General features: G+C 41.0%; 1 protein-coding gene across 1 annotated transcript in view; it reads right to left on the bottom strand.

Moving 5' to 3' along the window:
- LOC145354582 (uncharacterized) overlaps positions 1–26537 on the bottom strand; it is a 160932-nt gene that overhangs the window by 106176 nt on the left and 28219 nt on the right. The window contains exons 5-8 of the mRNA XM_080206046.1: positions 20468–20518; positions 10007–10141; positions 7423–7580; positions 3305–3402 (exon numbers count right to left, since the gene is read on the bottom strand). Of these exons, the coding sequence (XP_080062172.1) occupies positions 3305–3402; positions 7423–7580; positions 10007–10141; positions 20468–20518 (442 nt within the window). The remainder of the gene's footprint in view (positions 1–3304; positions 3403–7422; positions 7581–10006; positions 10142–20467; positions 20519–26537) is intronic.

Here is a 26537-nt window from a genome sequence, read left to right as displayed (position 1 = left end):
GGTACGGACAAGTTGGGCCAAGGGGCCTGCTTCCATACTGAAATCCATGGAATTTTTAGAACACAGGAGGGGGTGGTCTAATAAGCAACTGGTTACTTGGACTTGTTTGGAGTTTTCCACTTTGAAACAGACTCCTCTGATTTGCCAATTTCATACCAATTTGTCACAAACTGCATTTAGTTTTATTCTGTGGCTTCGACTCACTAGGAAATGGATTGCAAATCCCACATTGTTTCATATACATAGGATGTATGGCACAGAAATGGGCCATTTAGCTCAATTACTTCATGCTGGTCTTAATGTTCCAAACAAGCCTCCTCCAATCGCTCCTCTTCTAAATCTATTATTATAACCCTCTATTTAAATGGTGAAAAATTACAACATGCTACTGTGCAGAGGGACCTGGGGGTCCTTGTGCATGAATCACAAAAACTCAGTGTGAAGGTGCAGCAGGTGATCAAGAAGGCAAATGGAATGTTGGCCTTTATCGCGAGCGGGATGGAGTACAAAAGCAGGGAGGTCTTGCTGCAATTGTACAAGGTACTGGTGAGGCCGCACCTAGAGTACTGTGTGCAATTTTGGTCCCCTTATTTAAAAAGGATATATTAGCTTTGAAGGGGGTGCAGAGAAGGTTCACCAGGTTGATTCAGGAGATGAGGGGGTTAGCTTATGAGGAGAGATTGAGTAGACTGGGCCTGTACTCATTGGAGTTTAGAAGGAGGGAAGATCTTATAAAGATATATAAGATAATGAAGGGACTAGACAGGGTAGAAGCAGAGAGATTATTTCCACTTAGAATGGAAACAAGAACTAGAGGGCACAGCCTCAAAATAAGGGGGAGTCAATTTAGAACAAGAATTGAGGAGGAACTTCTTCTCCCAGAAGGTAGTGAATCTTTGGAATTCTCTGCCCATTGAAGCAATGGAAGCTTTCTCGTTAAATGTGTTTAAGTCACAGATAGATAGATTTTTGACTAATAAGGGAATTAAGGGTTATGGGGAGCAGGCAGGTAAGTGGAACTGAACCACTATCAGATCAACCATGATCTTATTGAATGGCAGGGCAGGCTCGAGGGACTAGATAGCCTACTCCTGCTCCTATTTCTTATGTTCTTATGTTCCCTTCTCTCACATATGTCTGTATGACTTCCTTTTAAATGCATCTAAACTCTTTACTTCAACTATTTGGCATGTTCGCACAGCGGTTAGCACTGCTGCCTCACAGCACCAGGGACCCGAGTTCAATTCCTGGCTTAGGTCACTGTCTATGTGGAATTTGTACGTTCTCCCTGTGTCTGCATGGGTGAGTCCCACAGTCCAAAGATGTGCAGGTTAAGTCACTGGCCATGCTAAATTCTCCCTCAGTGTACCCAAACAGGCGCCAGTGTGTGGTGACTAGGGGATATTCACTGTAACTTCATTGCAGTGTGAATGTAAGCCTACTTGTGACAAATAAATAAACTTATCCCCTATGATAGCAAGTTGTATATTCACATCATTCTTTACCCAAAGATGTTTCTTTTGAATTCACTATTTTTTTTGGTAAAGGCCTCTAATTATACTCTTCCCCATAAGAGGAAACATTCTCTGTATCCCACTCCTTCTAATACCTCTTTTAGGTCACCCCTTCAGTTTTTTTAAAGAGTTGAAAAAGAGATCCAATTTGTCAATCTTTTCCCAATACCTTTTCACATGCATTTCAAGTACTGTCATTGTAAATCTTCTCTACACCTTCTCTGTACTTGGTTAAGCAAGATTATTTCTTTTGAAATCCATGCTGACAATTCATTACGTTTTTCATTTCTAGATGTTTTTCTAGAACCCTTCCCTCTGGTACAAAGGTGATGTTTATCCCATCAGTCTCAACTATGTTTCAATCTTGTGGAGAGCTAATAGAAAGCCCTCTTGAAAAACATAAATTCACTGATCCTATACTTCCCACATACACTGTTTTTTCTTATGATACAAATGGGACAATTAGAATTTCTCATCTGTGAACTGGACATACAATCTCTTTGGTTATTTTGTCCTCCAAAATGCAAGATAAATTGCATGTTAAAATGAATTGCCGTTGAGCCTCGGTATAAATCATTGTTGATAAATGTTCAGTGTACTGCTGAAATGCTTTCACACTAATGAGATACACAGATGCATTACAACTTGAGCCCAACAACAGCCCTGTTGCAAAAGAAAGATAATATGCCACATTAATCATGTGGTATTTTCAAAATTAATTATTCACATTCTTTCATTTTATATCAAAATGAAGCACATATAGTTCGTATAAAGGCGTACAAAGATATGTAGAGGGATAAGTAATATTGAGGAAGCAGGGGGGCTGCAGAAGGATTTGGACAGGTTAGGAGAGTGGGCAAAGAAGTGCCAGATGGAATACAATGTGGAAAAGTATGAGGTTATGCACTTTGGAAGAAGGAATGGTGGCTTAGACTGTTTTCTAAATGGGAAAATGCTCAGGAAATCAGAAGCAAAAAGAGACTTGGGAGTTATTGTTTAAGATTCTCTTAAGGTTAACATGCAGGTTCACTCAACAGTTAGGAAGGCAAATGCAATGTTAGCATTCATGTCAAGAGGGCTAGAATACAAGAATAGCTTGTACTTCCAAGGCTGTATCAGGCTCTGGTCAGACCCCATTTGGAGTATTGTGAGCAGTTTTGGGTTCCATATCTAAGGAATGATATGCTGGCCTTTGGAATGGTTCAAAGGAGGTTCACAGAATGATCCCTGGAATGAAGAGCTTATCGTATCAGGAACGGTTGAGGACTCTGGGTCTGTACTCATTGGAGTTTACAAGGAAGAGGGGGGATCTTATTGAAATTTACAGGATACTGTGAGGTCTGGATACTGTGAGACATGGAGAGGGTGTTTCCATGAGTAGGAAAAACTAGAACCAGAGGGCACAACCTCAGGCTAAAGGGGCAATCCTTTAAAACAGAGATGAGGAGGAATTTCTTTAGCCAGAGAGTGGTGAACCTGTGGAACTCTTTGTCTTAGAAGGCAGTGGAGGCCGGGTCATTGAGTATCTTTAACACAGGGATAGATAGGTTCTTGATTAATAAAGGGGTCAGGGGTTATGGGGAAAAGGCAGGAGAATGGAGATGAGGAAAATATCAACCATGATTGAATGGTGGATTAGACTCAATGTGCCAAGTGGCTTAATTCTGCTCCAATGTCTTATAGCCTTATAACATTTCAGCAACTGTGCAGCTTTTATCTAAAATTCTGAATGGTTGAGGGAAATTAGAAATTTCCTTTTACTTTGAATACCATAAATGTGCAATACCCACCTTGTTTGTTGTTTGTACTATCTTTCTGCTCCCAGAAGCTTTTCTGAAATTTGTTGACAATGAGATGTTCTTCTTCATTTCCATGGGGTATTGAAAACCTTTGTAAAATAAGATAAGTGTTCTGATGAATGGTCACACCCTGAAACGTAAACCTAATTTTCGCTTTCACTTTCTGGTCAATGTATTGTGATATTTCCAGCATTACATTACTTTATTTAAAACAAATCTTTACATTTACATATTCCAGTCAATTCATATCTCAAACCTAATAACCACGATGAAAACTTGGAAGTTTTTTAAAGGTCGATTAAGAAAGGTAAAAATAAAATGTTACTATTAACATAAAGCACAAAGGACTTCGAGACTCAGATTTGAATTTCCATCTCAAGACATAGTAACCAATGAATTTACAACTCAAATTGTGCATTAGCACTGTTGGCAAAGAGGTGACCCACAGCACTTGATGGAGGTAAGGTATTAAGCAATAGAAAACACTGAGGATTCATCATAACCTGTGCCCTCTAGGCAAGTGAAAGTGGTATCAATAATATTTTTGACAAGAATTGCTGCTTGTTATTCAACCCAATCTTTAACTTTTTAGCTGAACTGCAGCACAACACTCATGCAACAGACCATCCAATGGAGTGGGATCAATGATTAGGGCAAATATCTATTAACATCATGAAACACCTAATAAAATTAAAGAGCACAAGAGTCAACCCAGCTTTTAGTTCTGCATTTTACGTAACATGAAGTATAAAGAGAGACATCTTTAGTCAGTAGTTAGTAACACGACTGGAAGGAATACAAGGAAGACAAGCTAGAAACTTATATAATAGGGGGCTATTTTCTCCTTCAGGATCTGGCATAGCAGTTATAAAGGAAGAAGGTAGCGGGTAGAGGCAGGATTTCTGAATGTGTTAACATTGATGTCCATGACCTGAAGAAACCTGCTAATTACATACTTAATACGCCAAAAATGATTATGCTAGAATTTTCAGCCCTTTCAAACTACTGATTGTTTTCCAATGTAAACCATACTGTGGTTACAGGAACCCTAAATTGGCACTCCTAATAGTTTACACCTCTTCCAATCCTACCTGCACTGTCTTCGCCTTTGGATGGAACCTACTGTTCCCTCCTGCAACTTGCAGGTAAGCTATCTTGGAGGATTGTATCCATTCTAGACCTTTCCACTGTCGAAGTATTTGACATAAATTGTGAATGAATTACTCCGGTAGACTACTAATTCCTCCTCTGCTGAATTTTAAAGCGCAATGGAATACCACAGATTAGCATTCTGGCAACAACAGTCACATGAGATGCAAATTGTAACTGACTGCAAATAGGGGGTTCAACCTGTTGTTGCCTGCATGCTTAAGTATAAAACAGCATGCCCTGCAAGCTAACAGCAGCCTAGACTAGGAAATCGCGCCTCTATAAATCAAGTTGAAAAGTTCCAGTAAATGTGAAGAAGCAATCCTGCACTAGAAACCAGTATCCAACCCTAAAAGCAAGGTACAGAAAGAAGAGCAAAGCAAATAGGTTGTTACCCTCAAACAAGACGACGTGTTTTCAGATGACTACGCAACATATTTGGCTTGTTTCAAGGATCTATGAATTATCAGATTATGAGACTGAGCATGTCCCATTAATCCAAACCATTCAGTACTATTTCCCACCATTTTGGTTGATGGTGCATGGTATCCCTGGGATGGTGAAGTCCTTTCTCCTGTTCCTCACATTACCAAGTGCATAATATGTTTATTTTTGGTACCACATCTCCTCCCATTTGTAGAGTGATATGGAGCTGGCCTTGTTGGTTGTGATGAGAATAGTTATAGATTGTCTATCCTCTGAGCTAATTCTCTGAAGCAAAAAAACAGTGAGCAGTAATTTTCAGTGTGCACAAATGTCAGGAAGACATGCTAAAGCTATACAAAATACAAGTTTGATCTCGTACTATAATCGATTTTGGGCATCAGATTTTAGGAAGGATGTGAAGACTTGAGAAGGAACAGAGGATATTTACTTAAATGGTTCGAGGATGAGGGATTACAATTGTGTGGATAAATTTAAGAAGCTGAATTTATTCTCCTTAGAGAAGAAAATTTTAGGATAAACAATAGTCCCCCAAATACTAAACAGCCTCCTTAATGAGTTCTCGCAGGCATTTTAAGTGAAAATCAGCTGTTTAACAATCCTCTGAGGACTACTCCTAACTCCTTTACCAAGATGCCAACCCATGCCCCCATCCACCACCATGTGCCCTTATTCCTGCCAGGCCAATTTATTCAGTGTCTACAATAGGCAGAGCTCAGGAGCTATGCCAAGACTAAAATAAAGTTGGAAGTGTTAATTGCAGGCTTGTTTATTTTTTAAAAAAAACCTCATTTATAAAAACCCTTCACTATACTTATATTCCTTCAAACTAACTCCTTAAGAATATATATTAATGTCAAGTGCTTAATCTCTTATAAAAACAAGCAATGGAATTCATAGTCCCACTTCAAAAAGTCAGTAACCACTTGAAGTCATGAATCAAACTGTGAAATGGAAGGCACCCACTTGTGATAATGGATGGCTGTGAAATCAGTCATTCAGAAGTAATTCAGCAATGGAGGCTCTCAAGCTTATGTCAACAATGTAAAGTAGCAAGCCATGATTTTTTAAACCTTCCACATAATTTTTTTCAAAAATTTAAAGGGCAGAGGTTTAAATGGTTTGACAATTCCTCTTGACACTTTTGATAGGGCACCTTACCTCTTCCCAAAGAAAAGCTCATCTCTCCCAAAGCTGCTCAGGGACTATATCTAAAGGATTATCCCACCTATCCAAAGATCTCTGTAGAGTTTAAACCTACTCCTACCAAGTCTAATCTGCACTCCATGCTAAGGAAAATCAGACATGACTGGAAGCAGCTGCTGCTTGATGTGGACCACTGCCTTTCTGAATGGTGCATGTGCAAATTCTGACCTGGGGCCATTCTCACGCACACAATAATAGTAGGTGCCATGCTTTGGGATGAGATTTCTGCATATTGGCCTCTTCCGCCATTTCCGGAATAACAGAGCAGCTCTCCAATGTTGCGAAGTTCAGGCCTCTGTTTCTCTCCTCACCCTGAGCATGTGCAGCATTTTCTGGTTTCATTTGATTTCCAGCAACTGCAGTATTTTGCTAATGTATCGTTAAAATTATACTTACCAGAAGTCATGCCCACTATTATGATCTCCACATAAAATAGTCTTCAACATACTTTCTTCCAAACAAGTGTGGTGTGAAATACCATGGGATTTTCAGCTGTTGCCCCCACTTTTACGTGTTTGTTTTGCTTTAACTATGAGAGCACTCAAACATGAGAGTGCACAATGATTTCACCTATAGAAATTCTTCCCTGCAGCATATTCTTTTTCCCATTGTGTATATATAATGACATTTGCATAGCCCTGTCCTCTTCCCTCGGACAAGCTTACCTCTATGATGGCACAGCATTTTCTTTATATTCCTTTGCCTGTAGTTACAATGTTTTAATTTTGTGCTGCTGATTTAATGCACACATTTAGTCAGCTGAAATTATCATTCGGGGTATTCAAAATAAACACTATATAATAAATAGCAGTTCAAAATTTTTTTAAATTAAATGACACTGTTGAATGTGTAGCTTCGGTGCCCTGTTAAGCTTTGAATGCTTTGTTTTTTGTTGCAAAATGTTAGTGCAGCCCTGAAAGGTTCACTGAATTAAAGAAATCCCCATTTACGCATTTCCAATAAATCAATCACTTTTGTAGCTAAAATATACATTGACATTGTTCGCCACACTTCGGAGTCACTGATTGTTGAAGATCTGCCATAGATTATGTCAAAAGTCATCAAAAGCCTCTTCAGAAATTCCTGCCTGAAGCCAGATCAAAGGTGAACACCTGGAAGCCAGCAATGCCAGCACAGCAAAAAGTAATCCTATACTCTTCCCTGCTCATAGATTTGGTTTTGTTATGCCAAACACCTTATTTAAGTTTTATTTATTGCCTCAAACTTCTCTTTTCTGAGTAAAAGGATAGTTAAGATTTTCCCTTTGATAAAAATTATTTTCACGGGGGAAAAAAGGAGGTATGGTTTACCCTCTTGAAGCTCTTCATAGACCTTCTTATACTGGTTTAGTGAGGCCACTTGAGCCTTTGTAGTCTGCAGCTTTGCCCTTAGGTCTCTGATGGTCTCATCATAACACTTGGCTTGTTTTGCAACCTTCTCCTGTAGATTCTGATAGTCCTGATGTAACCTGTCAAATACAGTTGAAGTAGAAGATCAGCCACGATGTTACTGAATGACAGGACAGGCTTCAAGGACCAATTGGCCTATTCATGCACCTATTTTTTATTTTCTTAAATATTAGGAATTAATTGGTTACATTTAGAGAACAATCTCTGAGTTCATCTTTTACAACATGATTGTAGGTCATGATTTAAGGGTGAGGGGGGAGAGGTATAATTTGGATGTGAGAGGAAGGTTCTTTACGCAGTGAGTTGTGGGGGTATGGAACGCACTTCCGAGGAGGGTGGTGGAGGCAGGAACGTTGGACTCGTTTAAGGTTCAGGTAGACAGACACATGAGTGAAACAAGGATGGAGGGTTATGGTAGGGGCTATTAAATAAGGTCAGAACCTCGGGAGACACCGGAAATGCAGACTTGTAATTTAACGTTTTTGTCTTTTTATTCCGCAGGTGGAGGTCCACCTCATTGTCAAACGAGGGGCATGCACACGGTGGGTCGTGCGTGGGCTGCTCTTGGAGGTTCCGGGAGTGGCCTAGTACTTTGTGTCGGTGTGTGTGCTTGATCCTGGACTGGTAGACAGGCGCCGCAACAGCTCGGTGACTAGCACTCTAGCTGTGCAGATACATGGATTTGGGCCTGTGTCTGTGGGAGTTTGTGCATTCTCCCTGTGGTTGCATGGGTTTCCTCCGGGCGCTCCGGTTTCCTCCCACACCCCAAAGATGTGCTCTTAGGCTGATTGGTTTTTCCAAATTGACACTATTCTCCCCTGAATCTGGCTAAGTTAGGGGTTCCATTCGTAGACACGCAGGGTAGAACAGGTGTAGGGTGATGCGGCGGTGCGGGCTCGTTGGGCCAAAGGGCCTGTTTCCCGTGCTGGGTTGTTCTTTGTTCTTTGTAACATACTGCTTAAGAGTTAAAGTTTATTTATTAGTCACAAGTAAGGCTTACATTAATACTGCAATGAAGTTACTGTAAAAATTCCTTAGTCACCAGAGTCTGGTGCCTGTTCAGGTCAACGCATCTAATCAACACGTCTTTCAGAATGTGGGAGGAAACCGGAGCATCCAGGCGAAACCAACGCAAACACAGGGAGAACGTGCAAACCCCACACAGACAGTAACCGAAGCTGGGAATCGTACCCAGGTCCCTGGCGCTGTGAAGCAGCAGTGCTAATCACTGTGCTAATGTGCTGTCCCCTGCTTTTAGTTCACCAGAGTTATCCGTACAATCTCAAAAGTTTATTTCACTTGATAAAATTTCACTGCTTATGGTCCCAAAAGGATCTTTCTCAACATGCCACTATGTCATATGTATGTACTAGCAATCGCATCCCAGCAAACACGAATGTAGGTATCGAATCTCTTTCCATGAGTTTCAATTTAAACTATTATCCCTCACTATTCCAAACAATCCTTTGTCATTGACTTTTTCTCTTTGCTCTCTTATTGCTACTGGTTCTTTTATTTGTATAACTACTTTCTAACTGTTTTATCCTAATGCCACAAATAATGTGGTTACTACTAGTTTTCGATGATTGTCTTCCCTTAGTTCTGTGTAAATCTATATTTTACTGTTTGCACCTGATACAAAACAAAATTTTAACCAAAATAACATACAACTTAAATGAACATGTATACAGTGCCCTGTAACAAAAGACCAATTTGTACATGATTTTGCATATCCTGCTCATCTACCAGCATTAATTAGATACTGGATTTTTAAAAGTCTGATAAAAAAGGAATACTCAGTAGATATAAATAGAATTCAACAATCTGAACATTTATAAAACAGAAATAATTTCATTCAAGCGATGAATTATAACTAACAAGATTCCAAATTGTGGCCATACACTGAATAAATTATGTTGCAATTTTTTCAGACGAAAAATATTTTGACATCATCATGGTTAACTGAACAGTTAAATGCACACGGCAGATAATCTATTCATTAACAAATATGTATTTAGCTACATATTAAGAATTATGAGCTGCTAGAATCTAAAGTATAAAATAATCTTTTCCATTAGGTTTTGTAAATTTACAAATTAACTGGTACATCTTTAATAATTACTGTTAAGTTATTTTCATCACACTATGATCAATTAACCGACAGTGAAATGATAATTTAAGTAATTATTATGCTTATTATTTCAAATTCCTACTTTGCAAATGCATCTACTTCTGAAATTATTCATATCATAAACCAATCACAATCACAAAATCAGAAACTCTTTCCGTCTAACAGCAATCTGTTTCCCAGATATGAAAAGCTATTTGGTCTCTGCCTCTTCTGTGTAACAGGAAACATCAAAGTTGAATAATCAGCCAAATAGAAAATATAATTAGCAGGTCAAAATGACATGAACTCTGATACGTGTCTAGAACGGGACAATGGATAATGCATTGCAATATGAAGATCCATCTCATCATTTACCTTTTCGTCTCCTCGGTTTTCTCATGTACCTTTTTATTGAGGAAAATAATGTGATCTTCTAGCACTTGATTGTTTTCTTTCAGTTCAGCCACCGTACATTGCAAATTAATTTGGTCTTGTTCCTTCTGCAACAAACTGAAAAAAATCTAGTATTATTTATGCATATTACCACATTTACTCTTTCCACATGGTGAATTGTGGCACTATAATGCCATTTCTTTTTCAAATGTGCCTGAAGAGATAGTTACACAAGAATTTCCTGGGTAAGATAATCTGTCTATCAATTGGAGTAGTGATTGGCTTGCATCCATGTAGAACAGGTATGTTTAGCTGGGCCAAAAGGAAAACAAAATAAGAGCTTTCAAAAGGTAGTTTAGCCTGCACATTTCACTGCAGGAAGGAACAATACTTGGCACATTCACTCGACTCAAATATGTTCACATATGTTTTTTCATCATAAGTTTCTAAGTAATACAGCATCAGCACATACACCCAGCAGCTAGATCAGGCATCAGGGCATAGTATCACAGTGAAAATACAGAACTTTACCAAACTACATCTATATGTCCTGATATAGATTGTAAACATCTGAATATCAGAGACACAGGCTTCTAGATGTGCCTGCCAAGTGAGCTAGAAATATCACTTGTAACAACTGGAGGAAGCTGGTAATGACCTTAGCATTGCAGAGACCAAGCCAGTTTGTGCGCAATAGACTTTCTTTGCATCCTTGCCCATATTGGCCACCAACACTGTTCACCCTCCCTCTTAAAGCAATAGATGAGCAATAAATCCTGCCCAACACACACTGCTGAAAGGAGGGAGTCTTATTGGAAGTTTGTTCCATGCCTCTAATTCCATGTACAACTCTAAATCTCTTCCTTCTCTTTAACAGGCTGATAACCCAACAACTCTTACTTTGGTTCTTTCATATTGCAAGGCACAATCATCAACTGTTAACCTTAACCTCATTAATCCATGTTCTTTCAGAAGTAAATGGTCTGAAGGGATCCTTAGTTGCAGGGGCACAGACAGGAGGCAGGAGTGTGGGGACCAGCAGCCTTGTGGGAAGGGCTGTTTTTGGGGGGTGCTACTGATCACAGGAGTTTTTCTGGCAGGTACATTCAATATATGTGAATATAAAGGCATTCGCCCCCTCTGACTCCAGCAAGCACTCATTTGGATGTGCCTGCCAGGTTTACTGAAGCACAGGAAATACTGGGAGAATTTTATATGCAGCATGCATGGAAGGCGGGGGAGGACCAGAAGCAGCCAAATTTTCCAGTTCTGCCCGAGATCCTGGCAAAGACGCAATATTATGCTGGCTAGTCAATCATGGGCTGGCCAAGTGAAACACATCCAGATAGGGTCAGCGGGGCCAGCGGAAACAGGAGCTTGGCAAGCGCCAGGTCCAGTTGACCAATGGGACATTTAAAGGCAGCTGCCTGAAACCACTGAAGGCATCCGAGGAGGTCTGCATCAATGCAGCAGTACACATCAGACACTCGAGATGGGAGCGCACCTCAGATGGGCATCAACCACTTCTCCCCCCACTACTCCCCCCAAAATTTCTCAGATGACTGCCTGTGAGCTCTTGTGAAAGCAGCGAGTACAAGGCAGGACATCCTAATGCCACATGATGTAAAAGGAGGCCAACCGATCACATCAAGACAGCCTGGGCAGAAGTGGCAACTGAGGTCAGAAGGCATGTCTGCACATGGATTCAGTGCCATAAGAGGTTCAATGATCTTCTGCACTCGACAAGGATGAGTTCTAAGTTGGCATGATCCAGAGAGAATAAATGTGAAGGGTTCCCATCCTTAGTGATGGTCATGGGTATAGAATCAGAGTCTCAGGACACAACTTTGCCCTTGTGTGTTAAAACTAGTGGAGAAGATCAGAACTCCTGGGTCCATCAAAGGGTCAGATGTACAAAGATATTGGGAATGTCCACATGGTTCACAGTGTTGAAGGAGAAATTTTGGTGGGGATAATATGCTATAGTCTTGTAGGTGGGGGGTTGAATACTGAATAGTTTCACACTTACAGAAGAAAAATAGCCACAATGATGCAGAATGATCTGCCACTGTCGACTGTATGGCAAACCTGTCTATTCTCAACAGTCATAAACTGGGAGCCCTGGAGCTCAAATGCAAGTGAGGAGGAAGGTCCTCAGGTCACAGTGAGGAGTCTCTGAGGAAAGTAAGAGTTCAATGAGCAGAAGCAGGACAGGTGGAGAGTGAAAGGAATGTGGGGTCTTCTCAACCCTCATAAGATCTTCTAAGAAACAGTGCCAAGTAATAGTCCTTGCACCCAGCCGCATATCATGGGCATTGTTGTGTGATGAATCATAGTACCGATGACATATAGAGCCATCAAGTCATTTAAAACACAAAAGGAGGCAATTCATCCTGCCATTAATGCTGGCTCTCTGCAGAGCAATCCAGTCGGTTCCACTCCCGTGCTCAGTCCCTTAAATGTGCAAGTTTATTTCCTTCAAATGCCCATCCAAATTCCTTTTGAAATCATTGATTGTTTCTGCTTCCATCACTCTCATGAGCAGCTGGCAAGAGGTCATTTGACACTTGCTGCGCAAAAATGTTTTTCCTCACAATCCCCCTGCGGTTCTTGGCCAAAGTCTTAAATCTATGTCCCCTGTTCGTTCTGCTATCTGCCACTGGGAAAAAAATTTCCTTGTCTAACTTATCAAAGCCTGAAATATATCACTATCGTATCTCCCCTCGATCTTCCGTGCTTTAAGGAGAATAACCCAAGCCTTTTCAACCTAAACTTGTAACTAAAACCTCTCATTTTTGGAACCATTCTGGCAAATATGATCTCTATTTGCATTTCATTTACATGGCCATGATATTTGGAGTGGACATTGACCCAGACAAAAGGGAAATAGGCAGGATAACTGATTGAAGCAGGAATGGCTGCTATGCCACCATTTTCACATCTGGTCTTACACTTTATTCAAAATGGTGCTGCTCAGATAGATATATGTCAAGCATGAGGCTTGCAAAATATCAGTTATGAACTTTTCGGTGGCACAGTGGTTAGCACAGCTGCCTCACAGTACCAGGGAGCTGGGTTCGATTCCTGGCTTGAGTCCATGTCTGTGTGGAGTTTGCACATCCTCCCTGTGTCTACATGGGTTTCCTCCCACAGTCCAGAAGACACGCTAGTTGGGCGCATTAATCCAAACAGGTGCCGGAGTGTGGCGACTAGGGGAATTTCACAGTTACTTCATTGCAGTATTAATGCAAGCCTTACTTGTAACTAATAAATGAACTTTACTTTTTCTACACATGGAAAGCACTGCCATTGTCTCTCTGACTGCTCATTTGCTTTTAGTGGATGTACAAAAAGCCAAAAAGCTCATTTTCACAGCTGGCATGCTACGAGTGTATTTTGTGACCTGATTTTTTTTTGTAAAGCATTTTTAAAAACTCTATATGGCATTTTCAGATTGGGAAACTGCATAAATTTCCCTATGAGATATGAATATTGTGCACAGCTACTTTATAACAACTCTATATGCACTTCTTTCTCATGTCATCGCCAAAGTTCTCTGTACTCATTTTATACATAAAATCAAAGACACACACAATAATGGTTTGGAACAGTTTTAACTTTTCTTGTTACAAAGGAAAGAGGGCAACAATTACTGTAACTACGGAATTTGAAACATTTAATTTTGCAAGCACATGTATCAAACTCACATTACATAATGAGACATATTCATCATATTCTGAAAAAAATGCTAATGTTATGGGGAAATACTTCATTAAGTAATGAAAACATCTTAGAAATGTGCGTACAATTAAATTAATCACCTTGACATCACAGTACTGGGAATTGGGAAATGTGATTGTTATTAAAGTGGACTCATCACAAAAGAATAATTCAAAACTTTACAGAGTTCCAACAGTTCCATTTTAAAGCTTTTACAGATTTTGACAATATATGGTATAATGACCAGAACATGGATACATTTGGTAGAATGTCAAAACAGAAACTACTTCTTGTGTAGGTTAGTCAGCTGACTAGGACAAAAGCTCTAAAGGCTTACCATGTATAGAGTCATAAACAAACTAGCCGTATATCAAGTTTCAACTTCAACTAATACTGAGCAGAATTTTCCATTTTGCAGTGTAGTGGCGGGCAGGATAGCTGGTGAGTTTCCCACTCACAATGGGGTGGGCTCTCACACCTGATCTTCCGCTTGAAAGCTGATTATTTATCTGTTGGAGACACCTGTTGTCATCTCATTCCATTCCATCAGTCTTCATATAGGCAAAGCTAGCCCATAACAAGCGTGAAGATCCCATCGAAATACAGGAACTGACTGCACTCAAGGAAGAGGCAGCCGAGTTAGCAGGGAATGTCAAGGAATGCTCCCATGGTGAAGGTGCCATTGGCATCCCCCATCAAAGCAGTGTGGATGAACCCTCCATTAACTAGTACATAGCTTGCCTGTTTATAACTGTTTACATGAAAGCTTTTAGAGATTTTGTCCTCATCAGCTGGCAAACCAATCAGCTACACAAAAATTTGTTTTTGTTTTGACATATTACCAAATGCCATCACATCACGAGCTTCACACTGAGTTAAATATAATGTTAGATTCTGTCTTTTCGGGAACTGATCCTGTCTTCTCTCTCTTTCAGGCAGCAGCAGGATCATGGAGAGACGAATCACCAGCTAGTCACTCACTTTCAAATCCAAGGCAACCTTGGATGATGATGCTGAGGACTCATTAGATGTCGAGCCATCACTGTGTTCACTTGCACCCTCCACCAAAACAAAGACACACCTCAGCGGTCGTAGATCTAGATTAGGCTCAGATTCACTATCCGGAGAACGGCTCACAGACATGTTTACCCAACAGTCAGAGGCAGTAATAGCCAAGGTCTCCAGCAATCAGATGTTTGCTGCATCTGATTCATATGATAAGCCTCTGTAGTTAGCCACTGCACATATGCTCTAGGTGCAAAGTTATGCAGGAAAAAAAATCACAGAATTGTCTGAAGCAGTCACCAGACTAAAATGATGAGTGGAAGAGTTTATTCATGTTCTCTTTGATATTGTAGCTCTGGCGTGCGAGTGCATCAAAGTCTCCATGGGAATGGTGGCGAAATGAGGCACCTTGGCGTCCCCCCAGATTCCTCTTCTCCTCAAGGGATCAGGCAGGCACCCTCAGAAACCCAAAGGGTGGAGCAGCATCTACCGGATACCCCAACACCATTCATACAGATGACTCCAAGGTATCCAGCTGTTCCCAATCCCCATGCCTGGGACCCCATCAGCTCCAGATGCTCAGCCCGAGGGTGTGCCTGCCCGAGGGTAGGAAACCCGAAGAAGGTTGGGGTCTTCCAGGCCCCACCGGCCTCCAGAGGACACCTACTGAAGTCGACAACAGGAATAGCAGTCAGCAGGCTGTCTCCACCTCAGGTACAGATGTACAGATGTTTTGGCTGCATCCAGGTATAGCAATGGGAAAAGGAAAGTAAAGAAATTATGATTGGACACTGATGGCACAGGTGCTCATCCACTCTACATAATGCATCTTTACAAATGTGAATTGATTTTATGGACGATCCAATGTCTCAGGATGCAAATGCCTCTTGCATTTGATTCTGTGTGGCATTTTCTTTCAAGGGTGACCTAAGTTTCTACTCCTCAATTACCTGCTTTTAGGTCCCTCAGATTAATGTTATGTTTAGTTAAGTCATGTTAGTAATTTTCCCCTCAAGTCATCTAAGAGAGGTGAAAATGCACGTAAATACAGAAATGCTCTTTTACTGCTTGCAGCACACAATTAAAAGAAGTCTTAGAGGGTGGCATCTAATATTGTGACATCAGCACTGAGCTGTGTCCCTTGTGAATGTGAAAGCACATTTTCTGGATGCATTATGTTCATTGGAACAAGGTCAAATGTAACTGGCCACTGAAGTTGTCATGTGATGGTAGCAAGGACTGCATAATGTGCAGTTCACTCTGATTGTGAAAGGGACCATAGCAGTGCACATTGCACAGAAGCCATATGAAGCATTGAATGTGGAATGCTAAAACTTTCGTGATCTCTGAGGATTACTGGTCCCAGGCTGAAAGATGAGCTTACTTGAGATATGTATGTTTGGAAAGGACTTCCTGATCACTTCCATGCCTCTAGAGGCCAGGCAAAATGCACATTTGTCACCCAGCGTGGATCTCTTCCTGGAATCTGGTGGCAATGAGCACATCATGGGCATGCCTTCCATGTCGTGCCACTCCTATAGCATCCTCACATGGGAAATCTCCATCCTGACCCTCTTCAGTTTCCAGCCCTTCCAAGTCCTCCTCGTCTGAGGAAATCTTTGCCATGTCTCCCTCTGGCAAGTGATCTCCACTTCAAAGCACCAAGTTGTGCAGTGCACAGCAGACCATGATGTTGTAGTACACCCTCTTTGGCGAGTCCTGTAGAGCCCTACCTGAATGGTCCAAACATGATAAACACATCTCCAGAATGCCAATGGTTTGCTCTATGATAGAACTTGTCATAGAATGCACCACTTTGTATTTCTTCTCCAAGACATTTCGAGTACAATGCATGGGTGTCATAAGCCAGATCTTCTGCTCCTTTTCACCCAGTAAGCAGCATGGGCCTCAAAAGATCTGAAACAATTGAAAGTGACTTAGAACGTAGGAGTCATGAGAACTCCAGGGAACCTGGCATGAATATGTAAGATCTTCTTCTGATGATCACAGACTAGTTGCACATTGAAAGAGTGGAAGTCTTCCCTGTTGAAGATCATTGGCCGCTGACACAGAACTCTTAAAGTGATCTCTGGCAGCCTGTACTTCTGGAATTCCAGAGATCACCGCCAATCCCAGAAATCTAATGGCCCAGCTGGCTTCATCCATTGTGAACTGGATGTAATGATGAGCCTCAGTCTAAAGGGCATCTGTAATTTCCCTTGTGCATTTATATGTGGGGGACTAAGCTATGGTACATAGGCGGCTAGTGAATCCCTGGACCAAGCCACTTGCAAAAATACTTGAGTGCAGTGGTCACCTATCCAGCAAGGGATGAACTCCTGGTCCGTGCGGCATCAGATTCTTTCAAAAAACGTGGCAGACGTAAGCAGAGACATTCTTTGACAATTGAAGACATCTACAGCACTCTCTTTTTGCACCAGTCACATCTGTGAGATGGGTGCCACCTCCTCAGCCTCTGAATCTTCCTGGGCTGTCTGGACCACAAACTCAGGCAATGGTTTTACTCTAGGCCCTCCCAGACAGCAACAGGCCCTTCTTCTTCTCTTTTGGGTGGAACACAGCCATCAAGAAGGCGACATTGTTTGCAACCTCCAATCTACACTCCTTCATCTTGAAAACAGATAGACTAAACACATGAATGCAGTTTAGTCTACAAGGATCAACACTATCATCACTCCAAAGCTGAAATCCAGTATAAAGCCCTTGGGCTATGCTCATTAGATACCTGCTGTTCTCAGTTCCACCCTTGCATCCTCAGAACTAACTCAAGTATCATATGGGCCTATTAATCCCTGCAGCAATTTGATAGCACAATCACAAATAAGACTGAAGTGGGTTGAGCAGAGCCATGTGATTTCAGACTCATCCAAGGTACAGTCAAGCTGCCACATTTGGATTTGAATTCAATCCTGCCTTACACTTTTGGAATCTTTGACAGCCTTGTGCCCTGGAAGCCATTTCTATTCTAGAATGCTATGTTTAGGGTATCCAGGACCATCTTGCTGATGACATTATGTCCTGATGCTGTACTCCCTTAATGGTGTGATCCCCACTCCCTTCTCACATTCCTCTGACAACAACAGGCTCAATGACACCAATTCAAATGTGACACTCAAACCCTAGTGTGTAATCATGTCAAAGCACACCACGACTTAAGGTTTCCAATTCAACACCTTTTTGTAAGTCTTCCTTGCTGTTTTCAGCTGAACATGGATTTCAGTGCTCTTATATGCAAAGAATTAGGGTGCCGCTTACATAAGCCCATGGGTCCAGCTGTTGACTCCTCCAACACAGTCAAGGAGCCTTTCTGTGGCAATCTTTTTCAGACTGCATTCCATCGGGCAGTCAACATGGTAGTGCTGCACTTTTACTTTGAGACCAGCTTCTGATCTTCCCTCTCACCATGAAAGTACTGTCACAAACAGAAATCATCCCCAGTAGAACTTTGAGTACAACCCCCTCCCTCCTGTGTCAGCTATTCTCCATCAACAGCTGAAGTTGCTCACCCTGACTATGACAATACCATCTGTACCCCAATACCGAGTCACATACCCACAGGACCACAGTGTACGCATTGATCATGCCTGCCACACAATTCTGCATACTCCCATAGTATGTACAGACTTTCCTCTTCTCTAGACTGTCAGCACAACTTGAATGCCACAAAGAGACCTGTAGTATGGCTCACAAAGTCCCAATATTGGCTTTGATTTCCGAGCCAACGATGTGCTCCAAAGAGACACAGTGAATGTCGCTTTCTCTCCTGGTTGCAACAAACCTCTCCCCCCATCCAGTCATGAGTCTGTGTGTACTCCCTCCCTCCCATGGTCTAACACCTCCTGCAGAATGAGTCTATGTGAACCCCCACCCACTCATCCAAAACCAAACCACTCAAAGCCCTCAAGAATCTGCATCCATTCCTTCCATGTCAACTCCAGTTCCAGTTATCACTCCCATATTCCTCTCCCATATTCATCATAACCCCACCCACCTCCACTCATTCCTCTGCATGCCAACCCTCCACTCTCTGCCTTGTCATCTAAAACCCACAATTACCCCTGGCATGATTCTGCCTATTTTCCTCACCCCCACCTTCCCTACTCTGGTTTTGCCGCATATAGTGCAGTCCTAATACAGTGCAGCCCTGCCTATGCCCCAAGATAGACTGTCCAGGTACAATGCAGCCCCACAGTGCCCCATAAGAGTTTCTCTGGGTAGAGTGCAGTCCTGCTTACACATCCGATCCTCATTTCACTTGAGAGCATCAGGAGTTGGAGCAGCAGTAAGAGATGGCAGGAATGCAGTGAAAAGTGGATGAATGTTGCGTTTTTGCACCTCAAAGTCACAAGTCAAGTGAAGGGGAGCAGGTGCATGCCACTTTTATCTGTTCCGAAATCAGACTGGTTTGATTACCTGCAGACATGGCACTAAATTAAGAAGGAGGACATGATTCCAGTGACTCGTGATTTTAATGAGTATCCATTGCATGCTAATACATCTAACTGGGGTTCCCAACATGGATCAACAGGAAAGTCAACCACCATGAAAGTCCTAAGGGAAAAATTCCAACTTATTTAGCCACTAGCGTATATCTAACTTTTGGCCTCGTGCCTGATTTTGCATTTCCTCCTACCACCATCGCTGGCGGGAAAGAAAATTTCACCCTGTAAAACAGTAACACAGTGGTTAGCATTACTGCTTCACAGCACCAGGGACCTGGGTTTGATTCCCAGCTCAGGTCACTGTTTGCGTGGAGTTTGCAAGTTCTCCCCATGTCTGTATGGGTTTCCTCCAGGTGCTCCGGTTTCCTCCCACATTCTGAAAGACGTACTGCTTAGGTGCACTGACCAGGACTGGCGCTGGACTGTGGCAACTAGGGGAATTTCACAGTAACTTCATTCAGCATTAATGGAAGCCTTACTTGTGACTAATAAGTAAACTTTACTTTTACTTTATAAAAGATTATGAACGTACACACAAATGAATTAGGAGCAGGAGTAGACCACTTGGCTCTTCTAGCCTGCTTCTGCGGCTGATCTGATTAGATGGAAAAATATTCGTTACTGTACCATCATCTCTCCACTAGACATGTATTTATCACCAGATTGCAAAGTGCTGGCTTTTCATCACCGCACCTCCCCTGCCCAAACACTATCCCACCTTCCACTAAACTTTCTAGCAATTAAATACTTAAAATAGCTGAAAGACAGTCATATAAACTATTCAATTACATCACATTTCCATTTTGTATTGTTTTCTTTAAAGAATAGTAAAGCAAAGTAAACTCAACTAAGGAAAGTTGGAGCGTTTATTATTAACCCACAATGTCTCAGATCAAATGCTGGATTTTGAATAACCCACAATGTCTCAGATCAAATGCTGGATTTTGAATATGAGGACATGTAAGGTTACAGTCATCATTATGCACTCTACTAACTGAATGAGGTTGCATTGTGGAATGCAGCTTGTAAGGTTAAAATATGAGTAGTGAATTAAAACTGCCTAAAATGTCACCTTAAGACAACAATGATCTTTTAACAGTAAAGCAATATTTTGATCAAGACTTGTCTTGGCTGTCGAGCACTGTGTTCACAAATCAAAGTATCCTTTGAAAATAAAAATCAGCTTCCCTATCAAGCTTTTGTTCATGGCTAAGTTTAGGTGATTAAACAGTTAAGTACAGCAATATGCACTTACATCTCTCTTATATCATTCAATTTAGTGGAAACTGCCTCTGCCTCTTCATTTCTGCAAATAATAAAGAAATTGTTTTGCATTAAGATTTGCATTAACTTTAATAAATGATTTTATCATTAACTCATTTAAAGTTTCAGTATGTACCCTTCCAATTTAATTCTTGAAATGCGCAGAATGTGACGAATTATATAATACAATTGCTGAGCCTCTGTGCTAAAGTGTGTAATTGCTATTAATTATTTTTTCCATGTGTAATAACCATTGGATATTAATATACATGGATTTTATAACCCAAGTCAAAAAATGTATCTAGTTTAAAAGGTATTAATTGTGTTGAGATAAAATATTAATAGATCAATATTATTAGTTTAAGTGGAAGTTTGCTCCAAATATTTACATTAGAAATCCAAATCACTAACATCTGATAACAAGACATTCAATGGCAATTGAACACTTTAACAGTGATAAACTCAAGTTCCAGGTCGACTGAATTATTTGATCTTCAAGGACACTGGAGGAAAATGGACACTTTCCATCATTTCTACCTATATCAGGGCACTAAGGCTTAAGAACATAGGAATTAGGAGCAGAGATAGGCAATTTAGCTCTTTGAGCCTGCTCCATCATTTAGCCAGATCTTTCCCTGGTCTCAAATCTATCTCCGCACCTGTTCCCAATTTTCCTTTATCCTTTTCTTTTAAATTAGAAATGTATCTATCTCCTTCCTGAACCATTCAATGATTCATACTCCACCACGTCACAGGGGATACGAGTTCCACAAACTCACCATCCTCGGCGAGAAGGAGTTCCTTCTCATCTCAATTTTAGATCTACCGCTTCTCAAACTATACCTGTGACCTCTTGTTCCCTCTTATGGGGCAATCTTAAACATTGAGTCTACACGAGGGGAAAAAAAAAGTAGATTGCTCCCTACCCAGCAATCCTTTTAGCTGTATTCCATACTGTATGTGACATTTCTATTACACAGCTATCCAGTGTCTCAGTCAGATTGCTGACACAGTACAAATGAGTACCCTTCTGCGATACCTTGTGCAATGGGCTCACAACTATCGGAACTATGTTAAGATTGTGCACAGTAACGTAGTGGTTAACACTGCTGCTTCACAGAGATTCCCGGCTTGGGTCACTGTCTATGTAGAGTTTGCACATTCTCCCCGCGTCTGCGTGGGTTTCTTCCAGCTCCAGTTTCCTCCCACATTCTGAAAGACGTGCTGCTTAGGTACATTGATACAAACAGGTGTCGGACTGCGACGACTAGGTGATTTTCACAGTAATTTCATTGCAGTGTTAATGTAAGCCTTACTTGTGACTAATAAACTTTAACTTTAATTTAATTCAAGACCCTTACAACAATCAGCAGGAGATTTTCCTTCTGTTATCTGAGGTGCAGTGGAACATAAGAACATAAGAAATAGGAGCAGGAGTAGGCCATCTAGCCCCTTGAGCCTGCCCCACCATTCAATAAGATCATGGCTGATCTGTCGTGGCTCAGTTCCACATTCCCGCCCTCTCCCTATAACCCTTAATCCCCTTGCCTATCAAAAACCTATCAACCCGCGTCTTAAAAATATTGAGCGAGGCAGCCTCCACCACTTCAACAGGCAGAGAATTCCAGAGATTCACCACCCTTTGAGTGAAGAAGTTCCTCCTCAACTCCGTTCTAAACCGTCCCCCCCTTTATCTTGAGGCTGTGCCCTCTAGTCCTACTGTCATCACTGAGCGGGAAGAGCCTCTCCACCTCTATCCTATCCATCCCATTCAACATCTTATACGTCTCAAAGAGATCTCCCCTCATTCTTCTACACTCTAACAAGTACAAGCCTAGTTTATTCAGCCTCTCCTCATTGTTCAACCCCCTCAACTCTGGAATCAGCCTAGTAAACCTCCTCTGCACTCCCTCCAAGGCCAAAATATCCTTGCCTAAGTGCGGCGCCCAAAACTGCACACAGTACTCCAGCTGCGGCCTCACCAGTGCCCTATACAGCAGCAGCAAGACCTCCCTACTTTTATATTCAATCCCCCTCGCTATGAAGGCCAGCATCCCATTCGCCTTCCTGACCACCTGCTGCACCTGCAGGCTGGGTTTTTGCGACTCATGCACAAGGACCCCGAGGTCCCTCTGCACCGTTGCATGCTGCAGTTTTTTGCCACGTAAGTAATAGTCCTTCCTACCATTATTCCTACCAAAGTGGACAACCTCACATTTGCCAACATTAAATTCCATTTGCCAGTTCCTGGCCCATTCACCCAGCCTATCTAGATCTTTCTGCAGACTCTCCACACCCTCCGCACAAGTTGCCGTTCCACCAATCTTGGTGTCATCAGCAAATTTCGACACCATACACTCGGTTCCCTCCTCCAGATCATCTATATAAATGGTAAATAGCTGAGGCCCCAGCACCGACCCCTGGGGCACTCCATTAGTCACCGAAAACATTATCCCAGAGGTGAAAGAACACCTAAATCTAAATATTTTGAATTATTGCATCACCTAATCTCTAAAAAAAGCATGTGTACCTAACCAATGATTGAAAACAAGAGGCTCTGTTTAGTCAGAAGACTACACAATGTTGCTTCTTTCCAGTGCAATGCTGAGAGATAATTATGTTAGTTGTTCAGATACTTCAACTTCACAAAGTTAAGGGTCTGTATTAAAATGCAAAAGCAGCACAACTCATTCAGCCAAAAGAATACAATGCAAATCCAAAACCGATATGTCACCCAAACTATTGGTACAGCTGACATACGTTTTTCTAAACTTTCTGGCTGCATATTAAGTAGAGTGCCTCTCCACAACAGGATACTTTGCCTCAGAAAAACTGAAATGATCTGTAATCAAGTCCCACTCTTGACTTAACACAGATTATACATCTTCACCTTGATCACCATACTTCCACAGCCATTGGAAGTTACTTTTTAATTCATTTTTTTAAGGGATGTGGGCATCACTCAGCCAGCAATTGTTGCCCATCTCTAACTGCCCTCCATTTTGAGAGTCAATCCCATTGCTGTGGATCTGGAATTATATGTAGGCCAGACCAGATAAGGATGTCAGATTTTTAATTTGATTTAATATTGCCACATGTAGTGAAAAGTATTGTTTCTTGCGTGCTATACGGACAGAGCATACCATTCATAGAGAAGGAAACGAGAGTGTGTGGAATGTAAAAGAGTTAGAATGAAGTTTGGGAAGCATAGAATGAGAGTAAAAGATAGAATTTGAAGATATGCTGGGCACAGCTTGCAAGAAGTCACCTCGCTCCAGTGCCATCTTGAAAAAACTTCTTTTCCTAATGGAGTTTGTGAATCAGATTGGATTTTATGACAATCGAAAATGGTTTCACAGTCATCATTGGACTATTAATTTCAGATTTGTATTGTATTGAAATTTCACCATCTACCATGGTGGGATTTGAAATCAGGTCGCAAGATTTCTGGATGGCTTGTCCAGTGACAATGCCACCACCTTCTCTAAATAGAAAAAAAGGGGCCTTTTGAGGAAAAACAAACAGAAAATATCAAAATAATTATGCTAAGCAACTGATATATCCTGTGTTGAACATTAAGCTTCTAAAATATTTAATGTTTTGTATTGGGGATAAGGAACAGGAATTTATAGTATGCATACTGACAACACTAAATGTTTTTCCCCATGACTGGATTCCCATCAATCAGAGAACAAGAAACCAAGACTTGAACAGCTATGGTCCGGGGTGTGAAGATACCAATGTTGAACACTTATCAATCCTAATTCCAATACTACCTTACAATGAGGTAATGACAGGAACAATTTTGTTCCTTCAGCTCATACTTAAGAATGGAAACGATTGTAATAATGGGACACTGCATCTTTTATAAAGTGGGTCCAAGTGGAAACATTTTAAACTTTCAGTCAGAAAAGTTATGTAGACTACAATATACAAACTTCCAGGATCAAGATCGGAGACTTGGTCTAAATATTAGAGCCAGAATTGTCAGGTGTAAAATTATTCAAAGGGTGTTGGAGGTTGAAACTCTCTTCCACAAATGGCAAATTAAGCTGGATCAGTTGTTAATTTCAAACTCAGACCGATACATTTTCATCAACCAATTGTTTAAGGAATAACAAGCAAAGGTGGGTATATGGAATGGTCACAGATCAGCCACGATCTTACTGAAAGGTGGAGCAGACTCAATTGGGTAAAGGTCCATTCCAGTTCCCATTGAAGTAAATAGCAGGTCTTCAGGAGGTTGTGGTAGTGAAATAGGCAGATGCATGGTCAGTGAAATTTTAGAGAAATGAGAAGTAGTGCATTTTGCAAAAAAAAGAAAAGACAATACAAGTTTAATGCTGCAACTTTGAAAAGGATGCAGGAATAGAGAAACTCAGGAAGTTTATGTGTGCAAATCTTTGAAGATGGCAGGGCAAATTAACAAGCTGTTGGTAAGGTTTACGGGATCCTTGATTCAACAAACAGAGGCATAGAATGCAAAACAAGGAAGTTAGGCTAATTCTTTATCAATCACAAATTCAACCTCAGCATCTGTCCTATTCTAGTCCTGACACTTAGAAAGAATGCCAAAGCCTTTGAAAGAATGCAGACAAAAATTACCAGAAAAGTATTCAGAAGAAGGGCTTAAGCTATGTGACGAAACTAGAAATGCTGGAATAATTCTCCTTAGAGCATAGATGGTCAAGGGGAGATTTAACAGAGGTGTGCAAAGTTATGAGGGATTTAAATAGTTTCTCTTTATTTACTCTGTTTCCACTGGCCTGTAACCAGAGTTTACCAGTTTAAGCTCATTGACAAAAGTGCCAGAGGAATGAGGAAAAATTAATTTTATGCAGCCAATTGTTATGATCAGGAATACACTGCTTGTAAGCAGGTTCAATAGTAGTTTTCAAAAGGCAATTGGATAAGTACTTGAAGGAGAAAAAGACAAGTGTCAGGGAGTGGGATAAAGGGCCAGCCCAGATAAGAGGACCAAATGGTCTCCTTTTAAATGTTATGATTCAAATATTCCTTGGCCAAACCAATTTAGCTCTTTCATCAATAATCTGATCTCCACCATAGGATCAGGAGTGGACCTGTTTACTGATGGTTGCACAATGATAATCATTCCAATATGCTTTGACAATGAAGCTGCCCTTTGCAGATTCCTGCAGCACCTGGATAATGTCCAGACTTAAGCTGTAAAATGGACGATACCATTCACACGACGCAAGTGCCATCTAATGACCACCACAAACAAGAGAAAGTCCAGCCATTATCCCTTGATCTTCTATTGTATCACCATTACTAATTTCGCATCAACAGCACACTTGGGATCTCTCTCAAACAGAAGCTGAATTGGACCGGCCATATCAAGCATGGCTAGAAGAACAAAGACTTGGTACATTATCCATTTAGAGCATTCTGTCTGAATGTTGCCCCTGCCACTCTAATCCTCCCAATATTGATGGAGTGTGGTTGCATAACAGGACATTTTTAAATTCTATTTATAAGCCCTTCATAACAATATTTAAAAATAAACAAAATCATCATTTTTTTCCTGAACTGCATGCCTTGCTTCACTCTTTCCACATGAACAATTCCACATTGTAGGTAGTTGATACAAAGCTCAAGGCTAAAACTTAAATCATATTCATTGAGAATGAGTAGCAATATGAATATGGAAGTATAACTGAGGCATTCAAAAGTTTAGACCTCTCAAATAACATAGCTACGTATAAAGAATCCATTACCTGTCGGAATTTAAAAGACTTGCTGTCAAATGTATGAATTGGAGATTAACTTTAGTTAACACTATCTTCAATCATTTACCTCACAAATAAACCTTTAAAATTCATTTGGGCCCTGGGCAAACCTGCTAGCAGTTTGGTTCCCCCCAATTCAAAGAATCAGAAGCTCAAAGACATTCCAAATTCAACTGACATTTAAGTGTACCTGCCCTAATTCAGCAAGTTTTACCAGTTTTTGAAAGATCTGGCCAATGGAACAATAAACAGCACCTCCAAGATGCAGAAAAACTTGTGGGGCAACTTTCCTACAAGAATTAAGCGTCTGTT

This window comes from Carcharhinus amblyrhynchos, chromosome 17, assembly GCF_965287045.1.
Source record: "Carcharhinus amblyrhynchos chromosome 17, sCarAmb.v2.hapA, whole genome shotgun sequence".
In the NCBI taxonomy this organism is placed as follows: Eukaryota; Metazoa; Chordata; class Chondrichthyes; order Carcharhiniformes; family Carcharhinidae; genus Carcharhinus; species Carcharhinus amblyrhynchos.
Note: the sequence above shows the minus strand (reverse complement) of the source record. Positions and strands in the feature narration are given on the sequence as shown.